The 15,914-nt window shown below is 39.5% G+C and overlaps 1 protein-coding gene across 2 annotated transcripts in view; it reads right to left on the reverse strand.

The window, feature by feature from the left end:
• Window positions 1-216: 216 nt before the first annotated feature.
• The window catches only part of vps9d1 (VPS9 domain containing 1), a 32,420-nt gene continuing 16,722 nt past the window's right edge, over window positions 217-15,914 (reverse strand). Inside the window, exons 13-17 of one of the 2 annotated variants that reach the window (XM_042412090.1) lie at window positions 15,674-15,879; window positions 14,283-14,367; window positions 9,863-9,967; window positions 5,841-5,957; window positions 217-2,966 (exon numbers count right to left, since the gene is read on the reverse strand). In XM_042412090.1, coding sequence (XP_042268024.1) covers window positions 5,846-5,957; window positions 9,863-9,967; window positions 14,283-14,367; window positions 15,674-15,879 — 508 coding nt within the window. In that variant the 3' untranslated portion in view covers window positions 217-2,966; window positions 5,841-5,845. Of the gene's footprint in view, window positions 2,967-5,840; window positions 5,958-9,862; window positions 9,968-11,179; window positions 11,456-14,282; window positions 14,368-15,673; window positions 15,880-15,914 lie in introns of those variants that run through there. The other variant, XM_042412091.1, reaches the window with a different exon arrangement.

The following is a 15,914-nucleotide window of genomic DNA, read 5'->3' on the forward strand; positions in this document are numbered from 1 at the left end:
ACTGGACATTTTCAGACATCAGCTGCAATTTAAAATGCTGTACATTCACTAATATATAACATACTGCTTGCATTAAGTGTAATTTTCAGTTATTTCTGTAACTTCTACTGCACTTTTTAAAGCAGTGATCAATTATGACAAGTCTAGATACCTCAAGGAGACACTACACGAGTAAGTTGAACTTGCTGTATGATACATCAGAAAACACACTTTAAATGATTTAAACATTTCTCTGCAGTCTTTATTGACTCAAACACACACATTCATCATTCTCATCCTATTATTCCCAAGTATTCACAGTAAAACAGTTTAATAATGAAATAACATTCAGTTTTCAAAATTAACACAAACTATACAATAAATCATTTACATTAATGTAGTGGCTTAATCCACTTTGCAAAATGTCACAGCATCCTCCCATTTTTATTAGAATTCTATAAAGTTTTTATATAAACATCAATCTGTTTTTGGTGTTAATGTATGTAGTAGTAACCCAACACTGTTCTCAAGACATATTTTCACATCTTTTGGACCCATACAAAATAAAAAATATATTCAATAGTCAATTCAAGCAAGCAAACGAGACAAACACAATGAAATGAAAATGTATAAAACTAAGTTTTCTGTCTGTTAAATGAGCTGAGAACAGACACTGAAGGAAAAGTCTGCTTTAGGTGTGTCTTCAATACACAAACTGAACAATATTTTTGCATATTTTAGCCCATTTATTACACATGAAGTATAGTTTAAATCACTGCAGACCATCTACTGAAGCATACTATAGTTAAAGATAAGTGAATGTTAGCTGTTAGTTTCCATTCATTCCAGTACATTACAACAAAGACTTGAAACCTGTTTAACATTAGGTTGGTGATCACATCATCATCATAACCATTTTTGTGTAAAGACACATTGTTGTTACATTACTGCAAGTCTCGGATGTCTGAGTTTACTGGCAGCACCAGCATGCACCACAGCAGCACACCTGAAGTTAATTTTGAGTTTCAAGTGCAACTGTAACACAAAGGGACCAATACAAAGCAAGTTTCTATTCTTTGAAAAGACGATTTGTACACTATATAGAAACCAATGGATACCTGGAAGTGATGAAAACACACTTAAGACTTGAAAGAACAGCATGCTTTAGAAAATAGTTAAGTAAACATCATTTGCAGTAAAGGGGCTAAAAAATCCAAAAGTAAAAGACTCTTTCACGTGAACTCATTTCAGTGTGTGCTCATACTTAAAACCAAACAGCTTCAAGGGCTCAGAGAAAAGCATTAAAAAAGTAGAAGTCTGAAGTCTGTCATGTCAAATCTACATAAAACAATCCCTTCAATACCATGCATCTAGTATTTTCTAATCACCTCAATAACTACCTGTGGATAATCCATTTTCAAATATACAGGTTGGCATGCAGTGCTTCTTTTAAATTATGGTTCAGTGGTTGTAAATTATGGGGAACTGCAGACATCAAAGAATAGCATGGACATTGGGTTAAAAAAAAAAAAAAAAAAAAAAAAAAAAAAAAAATGTACAAATGGAAATTATGTTTTTGCTTTCCTTTGGAGAGTTTGTTGATTTTACACCTTGGAATGAAAAAAAAAGAATTAAAAGGCAAACACAAACATGAGTGTGCACAGACAGAGAAGCAAAAGTAAATTAACTGTTATATGATGATATATTTTAAGTTAAAATGGCAAGATAATGGTCACATATACCAGTGTTCCCAGTGGCTTGACTTGCAAATGGTCTGACAAGCAACACACACACACACACACACACACACACACACACACACACACACACACACACACACACACACACACACACACACACACACACACACACACACACACACACGTCAGGAAAAGTGGCGAAAACTAACAAAGTGCAACAGTATTACTACGATCTACAGTACTACCAAACTGTATTCCTGTATGACTGACTTAAATGTTAGCCAACATGCTGTTACATGCAAACATAGTGACAGATGTTATAAACAAGGTTTTTCTCCACAGCAGTTGTTCTTGTGCTCCTCCGGCGTCTCACTGCGTCTCTATTATATAACATCTGACAATCGCTGTTTCTATCCGTAGGCACATCTGTCTGCAAATAGATCTACTGACTGAACTCAAAGCCATCACCCAGTGTAGTGTCACCCATGAATGCCTCGACGCCCAAAGTGCATACATTAATATATTCAATTCAAAGTCTGTGGATGAATTTTTGTACAAGTCTTAAAAAAAACTCATCCCCACACTTACAAACTCACACACACACAGTCTTATTTATGAGTCTGCCTGTAATTTGTAAAAAGTAAAAAAAAAAAAAAAAAAAAAAATGCCAAAGGGTACATGGATTAAAAAAAATCTTTGATGTAATATCAGTCTGAGGTGTTCTGATCTTCCCGAGGATTTCCTAAAACAATGAAACACTATTAGCATATTCTAAGGTAGACAAATATCAGTCTGAGCACACATGGTTGGCTGATTCACACACAACTTCAGTAGTGCTTTTTCATCTTAGTTCCCACAGATTTGACTTGTTTCCTGAATGAAGGAAAATAAAGGGAATACATTTGTAAACCATCTGCAGATTATTCCTCTGTAAGCATTCATATAAATCAATGGCATCACTTACAAAAGGTTCCCTAAGATAACTCCAATCTCAACCACATACAGTAATCCCTTTAACAATCCAGTGCTAGGCAATGCAACACTTCTTTACAGTTTGAAAAGGGATATTTAAGGAGGACCCAGTAAAGGCCAGTTTGGCCCCATGCAGGGTCTGATTTGGTTAGGCAGGACTCCCTAGGCACTGATTTTGGAGGAAAAGGAAGTCCTTCTGTTAAATATATAGTATGTATGTACAAGATAACATGCGTCTGTACAACTTGCAGGGAGCTGCAGGTTCAGCTGTTGTCTCTCTGTAGTGCAGCAGGAAAACTCTCTGACTGCTGCAGCCTGCAACACAAAATAGAATATATTATTCCCTGCACTGGAAATACATTTTAAAAAATAATTATTGTGTTAAAATGATAAGGCTGGGAACATTATTCATTTTGCTTACTGTCAAAATCCCTCATGAAAAGACCAAAACCAATAACACATTAGCCTATCTCTCATTAACTTTCCTACCCCTTCTGTGGGACAAAGATCTTTAAAAATAGCTCACAAATATACGTTTTTTTTTAGTTGTTCTTTTTAGAAGTCTCAGTAATTTTCTTAAAAACAGCTAGTCAACGTATATTACATCAAATGTTACTTCAACAGGAGGAAACAGCGCATTTGTTGGGGACTATTTTCAGCAGTGGATTAATCCACATTTGGTGTTCTAGTAAGTATTTCTGGCAGGACAGTGTGTCTGTGAGATTGAGTAAAAATAAACTACAGTGTGTGTGTTCATGATTATCAAGCAACATATCACCCAACAAATGAACTCAACATGTGGCTCAATGATGTTTTTCATACCGCATTGGCCCAAATTTAGCCACATCACCACACTATACTGTCAGACTAGTGTGACAAACTGAACTGTATTACTGGTAAACTGAACTGTGACACTGGTAATTCTCAGATGCTTGACAGACAACTGGGTCACTGGTCCGAGGAGAGGCTTTAACTCTTTTTCACTTGTCAGAATTTTTTATTCCTCTCTGGCAGCAAAACATGTTGTCAGATACTCCTGTAAGTTCAACTAAACACTTTTAAAGCAGACTAACTATGAAAGACATGCTATAAATGGATGTGAAAGACATGCTAGCCTAGCAACATTAAGACTACAAACAACCCATAATGCAACACTCCTAATCCCATGTACCAATCATGGATGTATAAAGAGAACTAGATACAGCCTTGGAGGTGGGGCCCTGTTCATTCCTATGAAAGTTTCTCAGTGGCGCATGAAGCCAAAAAAGCCACTTCCTGCTGTAAAGAAATTACCAGGATGAAAACATACTGCACACGGTATGGGCGCATGAGGCCCGTAGAGCGTGCTCACTAGAGACTTCAACCGGCTGAGACGGCTAACTTCCAGTTTAGCCCTCCGGCTAACTTGAATGGGGATAAAACAATTCAATCATGCAGCTCTTCTAGACTTTCCAAATGCGATCGGACCGAATGGATCAAATTCTGATAGTGAAACGAGTCATTTCACTGGGGTTGTGACGTTTTACAGCTGCTCCTTTCTCCATGATTGTGTGTGGGGAAAAATGCTTTGTGAGCCCGTCGGGCCTGGAAGTTGTAATTCCACGGTTTGGCCACTATGTCAAATTGGCTTCAAAGCCCAACGCTGTTCCTGGGGGGTTTGGTACCGATGCCTTCACAGATAGCAGCTGCTGTTGTGAATATGTTAGTCTAATGCTTAAAAAAAGATTTCAAAATCATTTGGATTATATTCTGGCCAATGCCGTAGTTTTTGGAAACAACTGAACTCTAGTGAACCGAGGAATCAGGCTTTCTCTTCACAGACAAGACCTGCTAGTAGGGTCAACCCATCGTTGGTTTGGAATTTTTCAGTCATCAGTCATTTCATGCCCTGTGCAGTATATGATGGCATCTTCATTCAGGTTTTCCTCTATTTTATCACACGTCTGTATATGTTCAAACTTGAAATAAGTGTGAGCAGGATCTAAATTAAGGCTTGTTTTTCACCCTGGATGCCTGAAAGGATTTCTTAAAGTCATCTTCTTTCTTATATTCATCCTTATTAGATATGAATGCGGTCAAAATCTTTGTTGTATAGGAGAGAAGATGTGTACAGTCATACATGTAACTGTCTATATATTGTATAGACCAGACCTTCAAAACTATATCTGTTCGTCCAGTATGAAATACTCAGAATGCTTCCACTTCTCAACCCAGCGACCCGGCAGATAAGTGACAGCTCTGTGGAGCGCAGCGGTAGGCAAAGTTAAATATTTGGCTGTAGTGGAATCCTTGTGTCACAGGGAGTTTTGGAGACTGCCGGTTGAGGATGTCACATTTTATAACATGCAGTGTCATCACGCCTCATCCCGCCGAGTAGCAGTGTGGAAACATCACCTTGGGCCACAGACAGGCCATTCAGCAACACATTCATCTCTCAGTGTAATACATCAGTCTCAGTCTACTTCACTCCATCCATCTCTCTCCCCCATCTCTCCTCATAACTGCTGGCAAAACTGTTACAAGAGTGACCTGTGCTTCAAAGTTCAGTCTGGCATGGGTCATCAGGTCAAGTTATTAAAAATTAAACATGTATTAATATACATTGGTATTTTTAAGAAAACAAAACAAAGAGTTTCCATCTACAGCTCTATCTCAGCCTTCTGCCAAACTATTTACAGCTCAGACACACTGATCGAGTGCTCCACATTATATTATTTCACTCACTATATCTTACTGAAGACACATAAATTCAAGGAGCTTTTTTGGATCTGATGGCACTGCAAAAAGATGATTCTGTTGAATTCTGTAGTTTGGAAGTCTGCTGAGCTGAACAAGTGAGGTATGTTTGGTTTTCTCCTAAACTTCAGTGGAGGTTAAACTGATGGGGGGGATGTCAAAGAATTTTAATTTGAAGGTGAATCATTGGAAAAGTACAGCAAGTCTTAAAGCTGAGATAATTGACTTTTTTTTTCCACTTGAGAAAACGAACAATGCTAAAAACAATACCTGGCTATAGCTTATCATCTTAGTAAGTTGTTATGGCAAACATGTTCCCAAATTGTTGCCAAACTACACATCCAGCAGGCAAAAGTAACATTTGGAGTTATGGTTCTGGCCATCTGATAAATACAAGTCCAAAATTCAATCTGTTGAATCTCTGTTTTGGTCTTAGTGTTGAGCAAGATTTACCTGTTTCAAACGAACTTGTCTGCGGGAAGGTGAGTTCCTGCTGTGTGCAACGACTCAACATAGGCCAAGGCACTCTGCATGGAGGTCAGACAGTAGCCTTCCTCTCCTATTAAATAGCTGAAACAGAAGTGAGTGTTAGCTGATAACAGGACATCTGTAAATAAAAGTCATGAACAGTGGTGAGTTCATCCATCGAAGAGGAAACTATAAGAGTCAAATAAGGACACAGATAGAAAACGACTTCATGCTGAAAACAATGAGACATGACTGGCCACAAAAATCCCAAATATCCAAAGACAGAATAGAGCCCAAATTTATTAATTCTGCTGAAATCACATCAGCGTTTCCCCACAGTGAGTCAAAGATCAAACATCTCTTCCCAACCTTGACCAGAACAGCGAGTGAAAGGGATCTGCCTTTTTCCTACACTTTTAGAGCCATTAAACGAATATAAAAAGGATGGGCAGCATGAGGAATGCAGGGAGTGATGGATGGATGGTTGATATGTGAGAACAACAAGTGAGGAGGGAGGAGGGTTTGCTCAGAGGCAGAGGAGGGTTGGAGAAGTCAACTCTGGCTGACCTTGGACTAACAAGAGCAAGACACGAGAGCGACTGCAGCCAGGACGCTGCACTGCACAGATGGAGACAAAGAGTGAAAGGAAGAAAAGATAAAAGATACTTATCACAGTGGGGAGAGCTGTGGCCAGGGAATAGTGTATAAACACTGTGTGTTACTAATGTAGTACGAGTGTTATCTTTTATAATGTGATTGTTTGGGGTGTCTAGGATACCTTCTACCTTGTTAGCTTCCGAAATGTTATTGCCTGTTTAATAATTCAGTTTGTTTGTTTCTAATATTTCTTTGGTCAAAAATGAAATGTCAGTCTCCATCTTGATAAAGGGTAAAGGACAGTGAAGGCAGAGACGGCAATGTAAATAAATCCAGGACGTTATGAATCTAACCCTGACAAAGTGCCATATTTTGTATTTTTAGGATACCATCAATGAACCAGGAGCTTTAGACACTTATACTATAATATCCAAAAATTCAACACAAGACAAAAGAAAAACCAGCAAGCTTTGTGATTGATGAGCACTGACATCATCATAGAAATGTTTGCTCATGGGCTTGATGACAGCTGGTCCATCTCTGTTTACTGTGAATGAAAATCTATTTTTTACTCCTGGCTGAGGTTTTGTTAACCATAGCAGGAATATATTAAGAGAAGCATCAACAGCTGCATTTAATTTGACACAGTAAAGTGTCAACGTGAAGGAGATGTTATAGGGCTCACCAGGCTTTGTTTCTTTAAAAAAAAAAAAAAAAAAATCAAATCAAAGTAAAATTGTTTATATCTCACCTTCTTCATGTACTCTTGTGAGGCTTGATGACTTGACTGATTTCTGTGCCAATTGTACTCCTGACACTGCATACTAGGGATGCACCGATCTGACTTTTTTAGTCCTGATACCGATATATAGGGTTTGGGAATTGGTTGATACAGAGTATTGATCCGATACTAGTGATTAATTAATAAGCTGTATGCCTCACTGTGTGGAAGAAACTGGGATCAATCTTTTAATACACTGAATTGTTATCTATTAAAATAGTGGTATCCGATACCAGATCAGCCCCTTGTCACGATACCTGATCCAGCTATTTGAGTCTGTATCGGACCTATATCCAATATCAATATTGATATTGGTGTATCTCTATTGCATAGTTGGACATAAAACCAAAAGGCCTTTCTACCTCATTCACAGCCTTCAGGAAACACCAGGATATCAACCCTCTTATAGTATAGTCTTGTGGCCAGTCTTGGTTCCACCTCTTCCTTCAGATGAACCCTCAACCCACTGAACTACATAAACATCAAGTGGGACTTTATTTGTATTTTTATAGAGAAGAAAAACCAAATCCCAAATATCCTGACATTCCTAGACCACTGCCAATCTAACCAGCTGGCTTTTACAACCAACTGTTTTTATAGCTGTGAGTAGACCTCCGGGGTGTGGTCTGAACTCACACGCAATGATACTATGATAGTATGATGCAGTATCTCAACTCAAGACTCCCAGCCCTCCCCAACTGTCCTACTGGACTACTATATTGGTATTTGCCAACAAGTATTCAACCTTAGTGGTTAAAAGACTACTTCAAGACAGTATGCATCCGTCATCATCAGAAAACAAGAGTAAGATGGACATTTTATTAAAAAATGGATATTGGACTGTTAGCAGCCATTCACCTGTGATTGCATGAACACAACTACATACTAATACTAGAGTCCAACTGATACTGTATTGTTGAGGTGGATACAGATGTTTTTGGTAAGGATCCCTTAAATTTGGTTATTAAAGAATTGTGACAGAGGTATGTACTGAGTGAGACATTTTAAAATAAAAAATAAACAGTCAGTTCTCTCTGGTGGGGAAACTGTGATGTAATGTATTGGTCAGTGTGTTTCCACATGGTATAAATGCAATTTCTGACATTGTCCCAAATTGACTAAAATTGTGAATACTGCTTTTTGCCTCTTGGGGCCAAACTGTAAACACAACACTGACATGCTATCACCTTATGAAATTGGTTTGGTGAACCAACATACAGTTGCCTGTTGGCCTGTTTCACAGCAGACATTCTGACGTGTTTTCCTGAGAATTTTTTTCAGGCCTGGCGGTATGCACTGAAAAACCCTAATGAGATGAGGCAGGCGGGATGGCATGTCCGCAATTTATATTTGCATTCAAATTTTTGTTTGCTCGGTATATTCAAGACTTAAAACAAAGTGTTCACAAGGAGAGGATGACTTAATAAGCTGCATTTATTGCATGAAAATAAGCTGCCCCTCTCCCTTCTTCCCCATCTGTATTTTTGCTTGAAAACGTTGATATATGTTTGTCCATCATCTGCGTTAGAGCTTTTTCTCTATTGCCATGCTCACGTTAGCCAACCTGCATCCCATATGCTCTCACTCTGCAGTAATTTAAAAGGGACTCTGATAGCAGTGGAACTCGCATCGCATCAAGAGTTTTCCAGGCAACGACACAGAGATTGACTCACGTTTCGGAACAGTGTCACACAGAGGCTCCCAAACGCATATGATTATTGATTTCTGAATGAATGGATATTTGGCATCCAAAAAAAAATATTTGGCCTGGTGGGGGTTCTCATTGGCCCGGTGGCCCACCAGGCCTGTACAATTATAGGGGAAACACTGTGTCACAGTAGGAAAAGCACAGGTTTAAGTAATAGCTGCTTCAGTTTCAGGGTCCTGATATTGTGCATGCTGGCTCACTGTCATCCTGGGACACTTGAATATAACAGAGCCATCATTAATGTTATTAGTAACACCTGTGCTTTTCCTACTATGCCAAGTCAAAATGTCCGCATTTGGAGTCACATTTCTGACTACCCAATGAATGCAAGTCCAATATCTACTTTTTCTTTTGAGCTCTGTTTTGGTCTCCGCAAACTCCTGAGAAAAATATCTGGCTCTGTAGCTGCTAAATGCTTGATTATGTTCACTAGTCAGTCACTAACTTTAACCACTTTCAGACATGCAGCTCGTTACATAAAAGTAACCAGGGCCTCAATGGAAAAAAAACATCACTAACAACTTGATGAACTTTCATGTCTAAAAAAGGGCTTTGGTGCCCGGCTTGTGGTTAATAGTGATGGGATTTTTCGCTGCAGCTGGATATAAGGATAATGAGATCAGAGTTAACAGAAATTAAATGCATTAGTCATTGTGGTTAGTGCTAACCAAACAAACTGCTATTGTTCATTTCTTTGATTGTCGTTGCATCAGTTGCTTTTAAGTTGTATTTCTGACAGTAGCTGCCAGCATGTTGGCATTTCTCTTTGTTTGCATTTGCAATTGCTTCATATTTGACAAGGGCGCAGGTAAGTACTTCTTCAAAACTGTGACTAAACTCTAATCAGACAAACCTTTGTGCAACCTTGTTGCTGCAAACAAAGGAGATCATTCACCATCTTTTCCCATCATAGTGACTCACCCTTCATGAATGAACTCCTCCAAAGCAGCACATTCAGATACCAGCTGTGGACACTGGCACCGTAGAGCCACGAAGGACAGGATGGGCAACAGGTCATCTGCACCGCTGTCAGAGGAAAGGAGAGGGGAGGCGGTGGGATCAAGAAAAAGAGGAAAACAGAAGTAAATAAATAGAGCAGAAGGGAAAAAAATTAAGAATGACATTTACAGCGTACGATGGCATGTGCTCTCCAGGGGACTGAATGGAAACTCAGTCAAATGTAGCTCTTAATGTGTGTTCAGGAATGGGAATGATAAAGCTTTTTTTCTCTCTCCCCAAGATCTGTTGGGAGGACAAATTGCAGCCTGGGAGATGATGACAGCCTGATAGCATTCTCCCTGTGTGCAGACAGTGACCATTTGTTTATCAGGACTCACACGCAGGGCTAACTGCTTGCTTGCTAGTTTGCGTGAGAAGGTAGGTTGCTGGCCCTTGACTGACCCGGCTGCATGCAACTGGATACTCTCCTTCTGCAGGTTCTGGAAGGTGTGGACAGGCTCATGTAACCACAGAGAGCTGGACCTCACATGCACACACACACAATTGCAACCCTGAATTATAATCTTCTGAGTTCACTACTGTAAACACACACATCGATCCCCTCACACGAAAACAGGCGTCTCTGCATTCCAAGGATACAATGCACTCTTCCCACGTGCATAAATATGGATTTCATTGAGAAGATTAAGCTCCCTTATGGGTTTGCAATGCATTCCAATTAAGGATAAAACAAGTCAAAAGATAGCAGAGACTGGCAGAGGGGAAAAAACTTAATTAACAAGATACAGAGAAAAAGTGGTGACCGATGTAGCGGCACAAAGAAAGGGATGTGGACAAAGGCACACAGGAGAACAAATGAGCTCCCAGTCGGTCAAAGACAAAGAAGTGACAAAAATGAAAATGCTGCTCAATGACTAAAAGAGGGCAGTGACTAAAATTCAGTGTTTTTGTGTGTGAAACCACAGTGACAGGGTGTGGTGAAAATAAATAAGCAAAGACACTGAGGAAAACTAAATATGCAATGGAAATATAAAATACACACAAATTCATCTGTCAGCAGAACATCATTATCGGTTATAAATCCACTTTAAAGTCAATCAGTTGGGTCTTTTGGGACCAAAACCGCTTCCTGTGAGTCACAGTGACACGCAGAAAAGCAACCTGTATTGACATGGACTAAGAAAAGCTGTCACATATGGGTCTGTACTGAGCTGCAATCAGGACAGAGAAAATGTGGAGGCAGTAAAGGACGCCATCCAAAATTACCCTCTTCAAGGAATCTGGAATCAAATATAGAGCCAAAATTTTAAGTTCACTTCTGAATGAAAGATTTATTGAATTAGAGCAGTCAGAGATCATCGGCTACATTATGACGCTGTAAAAATAAAATGGATCTGTGATGACCTGAAGTGCCAGAGTTGAGCTTTGAAAAACGGTTGAAAAACCTTTGAAATGCTGAGTTTGATTTATTTCTTATTCTGGCCAAGCTACAATGATTTTCTCCAACAATGACTCCAGATTATATCCTTAGATGTCAGACTGTATTCTTTGTCTCTAAAGAATAAACAAGAAAAAAAAATATTTAGATTTTGTCTGTAGTTTGGCCATGTTTGACTCATGTATCCAGGTAACAAAACAAATTCAATACAGCATGATTCAGTTTTCATTTCTTGGAGATAAATTTTGTTGCCAAGTTGTATATTTTAGTGTACTGAAAATGGACAGAAGATCATTCAACATCACAACTTTTCTTCATAATATCTTTGAGAAGTGCTGTGCTCGGTCATCTCTTCTACTCTGTCGTCTCTGATCACTTCACACTCACTCAAATACAAGGAGACAGATATGGAGCAGGAGACATAGCCCCAACCATTCTCAAAAAACATTAGTGGATCCAACAAAAGAGAAAAAAGGGACGAGGGCAAGGGTGTATGAAGAGGACAAGATATCAGATAACTGTCTTTAGAGAGGGAACAAGATTTTTTGCATGTTATTCCCCTGATACTGGGTGTTTTGTGGGTTGCACTTAAGAGTAAACAGAGGATTTTTACAGGCATTAACGCTGTGCACATATACACACACATAAAAACCCTTTAAATGTTGGTGACAGTCTCTATGGGTTTCCTGTCAACTGTTTGAAGCCGTATTAAAAAATGCCTGACCTTAACTGAAGGCTGACTCTCCAAAAAACACAGTAAACACCCCTATTCTAGGACTTAAATCTCCACCCACCTTAGTAAAAAATGCTTGCCCTCAGTTTGTTTACTAGTGTGTTCATTAAAATTCTCAGTCTATGCTTGTACAATATTGATGCCAAAATATTCTGTCCACTAACCTTACCGATAGGGTTAAACTGGGCAGTGATGAGGTTAATTATAAGTGTATCACTGCTTTCTTTCCTGCATGAGATGCAGAAAAGACTATTTCTTCAGTCATTTGTCAGTGTTTCAGACAAACTTTGTAAAAGCAGAACAATTTAACCCCTTAACATTCCATTAAATTCCTGTAAAATTAGCCTAAAATGCCTATCAAAGGCATACCTAAAATAAGCTGTTCTTGAACCATTAGGAGTACATGCATGGTTTTGGTCTCTTTTGAAAGCTAACACTCTGAAGTGTTTTCCGCCAACAGTCAGAATCACTGTAAGTGCTACTGGCATTGAGTAATAGAAGTTTGAACACACTGAAGTAGAAGGTTTTTATTTCTGCCTGAATATTTTTTTGCAAACAGATGCCTGCAGATGACCTGTAGCTGGGACTTATTAGCTGGAAAACAAAATGGGACCACGGCATGGAGCCTTACCTAGTCCAAGTTCAAATTTAATAATACCACAGAAAATGAATATTTTACACATGTTTTTCCAAGGGTATTTTTTAGGCATCTTGCAAAAAAAGACCATTTAAAGACACAAAATAAATGCTGCTTCAGAGTAACTGAAGCATAAACCCATTATACTGCTTTGTTCCCTTGTTGAAACTAAACTTTGTGCATATAAAAAAAAAGAGTCAAAACAAATACTTTGGCGGAAAAGCAACTTGTATAAAAAGTAACACAGCAAACTATTTAAATTCACAATTTCCATGTTGTGGCTTTATGGAAACCACTATAGCTGCATATTGTCATTTTCGGAATTTCATTGGCTATTTGAAGCACCAGTCATCAGCAGAGTCTGTTCCTATTGGCTCAGTCTTTACACGAAAGAAGAGGGGCAGGCACCTCATTGTAATGCGAACTCTCGTTGGCTATTGTAGGCTGTGGACAGCACATGGAAGCTCCTATTGGGTCAAGTGAGGTCTCAATCAAAACATCGGAGTGCAGCTGCCATTTTGATACCTAGATGTGGCTAATGTTTACATGCTAACTCGAGTTATGACGGAGAACATGTTGAAGATTAGACATCTGCCGGCTAAAAATTATGCAACAGCCATTCGTGGATATTTATTGGTGTAATAATGTGTTTTGGGCTAAATATTGAGTCAACTGGACCTTTGCCAATGTAACGACTGTTTTTGTCAGAGTTGTATAAGTCAGTTGAGTAACTTTAGGCTTCATAGGTGGTCTGACAGAGGCGTTGATTGTACCTGCTGTTGTGATTGTATCTTGACATGGTTTGCATCAACTGAATCACAAGAATCTTAGCTTTCCAAAAATGTGTCACATGAACACCCACTTCAAGACAAGAGGTGTGTACACAGCAGAGTTGTGTACTTAATAGTCTGACGGGCCGTCGGAACATTAAAGGGTTAAATTGAGTCTGCTGCTTCCATTATGACCCACTGAGCCTTTGTCTGGCCCTCCGAGCATCATCATGGATTCCACAAACCTCCATGTCTTTTCTTCTTTTGCCTGAGCTCCTTGTTGGGCCCTGGGTCTGTTCCACAACCAGACAGGACGACCCACTTTTAGGCCTGGCTAGGAAGAGGCACTCTATAGGGGGGCAATAAACCTAGGACAACCCCTGCTGTGCCAGGCCTAACAGAGCACTGATGAGACATGACAGAGCATCTACCATGGCAGAGAGCCCTTAAAATCATGTTTGGGTACTTCAAGTGGACTTTGGGACAGTCTTTTCCTCCCTACCATAAGCATGGAGTTAATGAGGAGAGGTCTCTTATTTTCAAGTTCAGTGAGGGGTGCTTTTTGGTGGAATTCAAACTCCCCAATAGTTTTAGTACAGTGTTCTGTACTTTGTTTTCACCCCACTTATTGTATCCTCAAACTGTTTAGTGTATTCCATCAATTTTTATGTGACGAAGTGTCGTAACGCTGAGGTTTCCAGTTCCCAGTAAAAGCCCTCAGTGAGTGATCTTACATTTTAAGCGTTGACTAACATCAAAAACCACAAAGAATGGACACTTTTTGCAGCTGATGATTTACTCACATGGCAGCTGTTTTGGGTGTTGAGTCGACCTCATGAAGACATCTGTAGTCCTCAGCACAAGCACAGATCAGGCGTAATGTCCTCACTGTAACATAGCAGGAGCATCATATATAAACCATGTTAAACACCTCTCCTTGAACCAAATTAACAATCTACAGACACCGTACACTGATGGTCTGCAACTAAGCATGGCTTGCCTTAACTACAACACAACTATAAAATGAATTGGTCCCAGATGACAGAGGAAACAGAGAGGATTGTTGGAGGTAATTTGTCAAATTAAGTATCAAATTTGGGTTATTATGGATGATTCGCACTCTCCTCACACCAACCACTGTTTCATGCAGTCAGTTTCATGACATTGATGCACAGCATGTGATTGTTAACTTTTTTTAATGTTGTATACAGAGTCGCTACAGCCACCACTTAAAAGAAAAGGGCAACACCTAGAGAAACTCACAGATACTGACACTTATGATGAGTTTTGACAGTCCTTGACATCTTCTTGAGTTCCACATTTCTGAATTTACCACCGGGAAGTAGCCAACAAATGTCTAAGAAAGTGCTACAGAATAGCAAGACCCAGGTCCGTGACACCCAAGTTTACAGAACAAGTTGTGACGTCTCTCTTTTCAATAGACACTTATGTGTCATTGAATTTCATCAGCTCAGCACACATTCTCTGCATGTAGTGGCAAACCTCAAAGGACTCTGGCTAACCTGTTTGAGTTCAAAAACAACGGTTTGTGTTCAGTAAATGGACTGTTTAACTGTGAGCTACACATGAACCTTCTATTGAGGCTTCATGCAACAATGTCTAGGCTAACAGGCTGGGGGATATGTTTTAATTTTGCACTGAATAAAATACTGTCTACATCAATGAGGATTATTACTGTGGAGCCCAGCTCTTGTTAACTACAATCATCAGGTTGCCCACATGATCCTTTCCTAGTTTTAGTAGTTAACTAATAGGTGCAACTGCTAGGCCTCTAGTTTCATAGCAGGAAACAGGTCTAGATCTGGTGGTGACAGAGTCTTCTGTTTGCATTGGGCACTATACCGCACTATTGGGTGTGGCTTGTTGTGCTTTTTTTTTTTACTTTGACAAGTGCATTACCACCCGTGACAGCCAACTAGTCCATCATCCAGGAGGATATGTAGCAATACAAAATACAAAAATAAATTATCTGAAAAACTGCAGAGGGCATGCTAGTATAAGATAATAAATGTATAAAGCAGTTAAGATGAGAGTCTGAGCTAAGTCTGAGGTCTTGGTACTCTGCTGGGAAAGGGTTGATTGCCCCCTTCTGGTTGAATTAATACTCTGAAATACAGCCTCCTGAAATACAGCCTTTGAGTGAGCAAGAAAATAACAACACAATGTAACTCACCAATACATTCCAACTTCCTCTGTGGACAGCAGTCTTTAGTGAGAAGCTTAAGCTCCTGAACAGCAGACTCGTATGGGTAGGACCCTTGCAATGCGCCAGGGTCCTGGGGAAACAGTTTCAAAGGTACACCAACATCTCCAGGTGAAGCATCCCGATACAGCTTCAAACTGGTCTCAAAGGCCAGCTCTCTTTCCCTGTGGACCTTCCTGAGAAATGAAGACCAAGGTTGCCAGACTGAAAA

Source organism: Thunnus maccoyii, chromosome 5, assembly GCF_910596095.1.
Source record: "Thunnus maccoyii chromosome 5, fThuMac1.1, whole genome shotgun sequence".
Taxonomy (NCBI): domain Eukaryota; kingdom Metazoa; phylum Chordata; class Actinopteri; order Scombriformes; family Scombridae; genus Thunnus; species Thunnus maccoyii.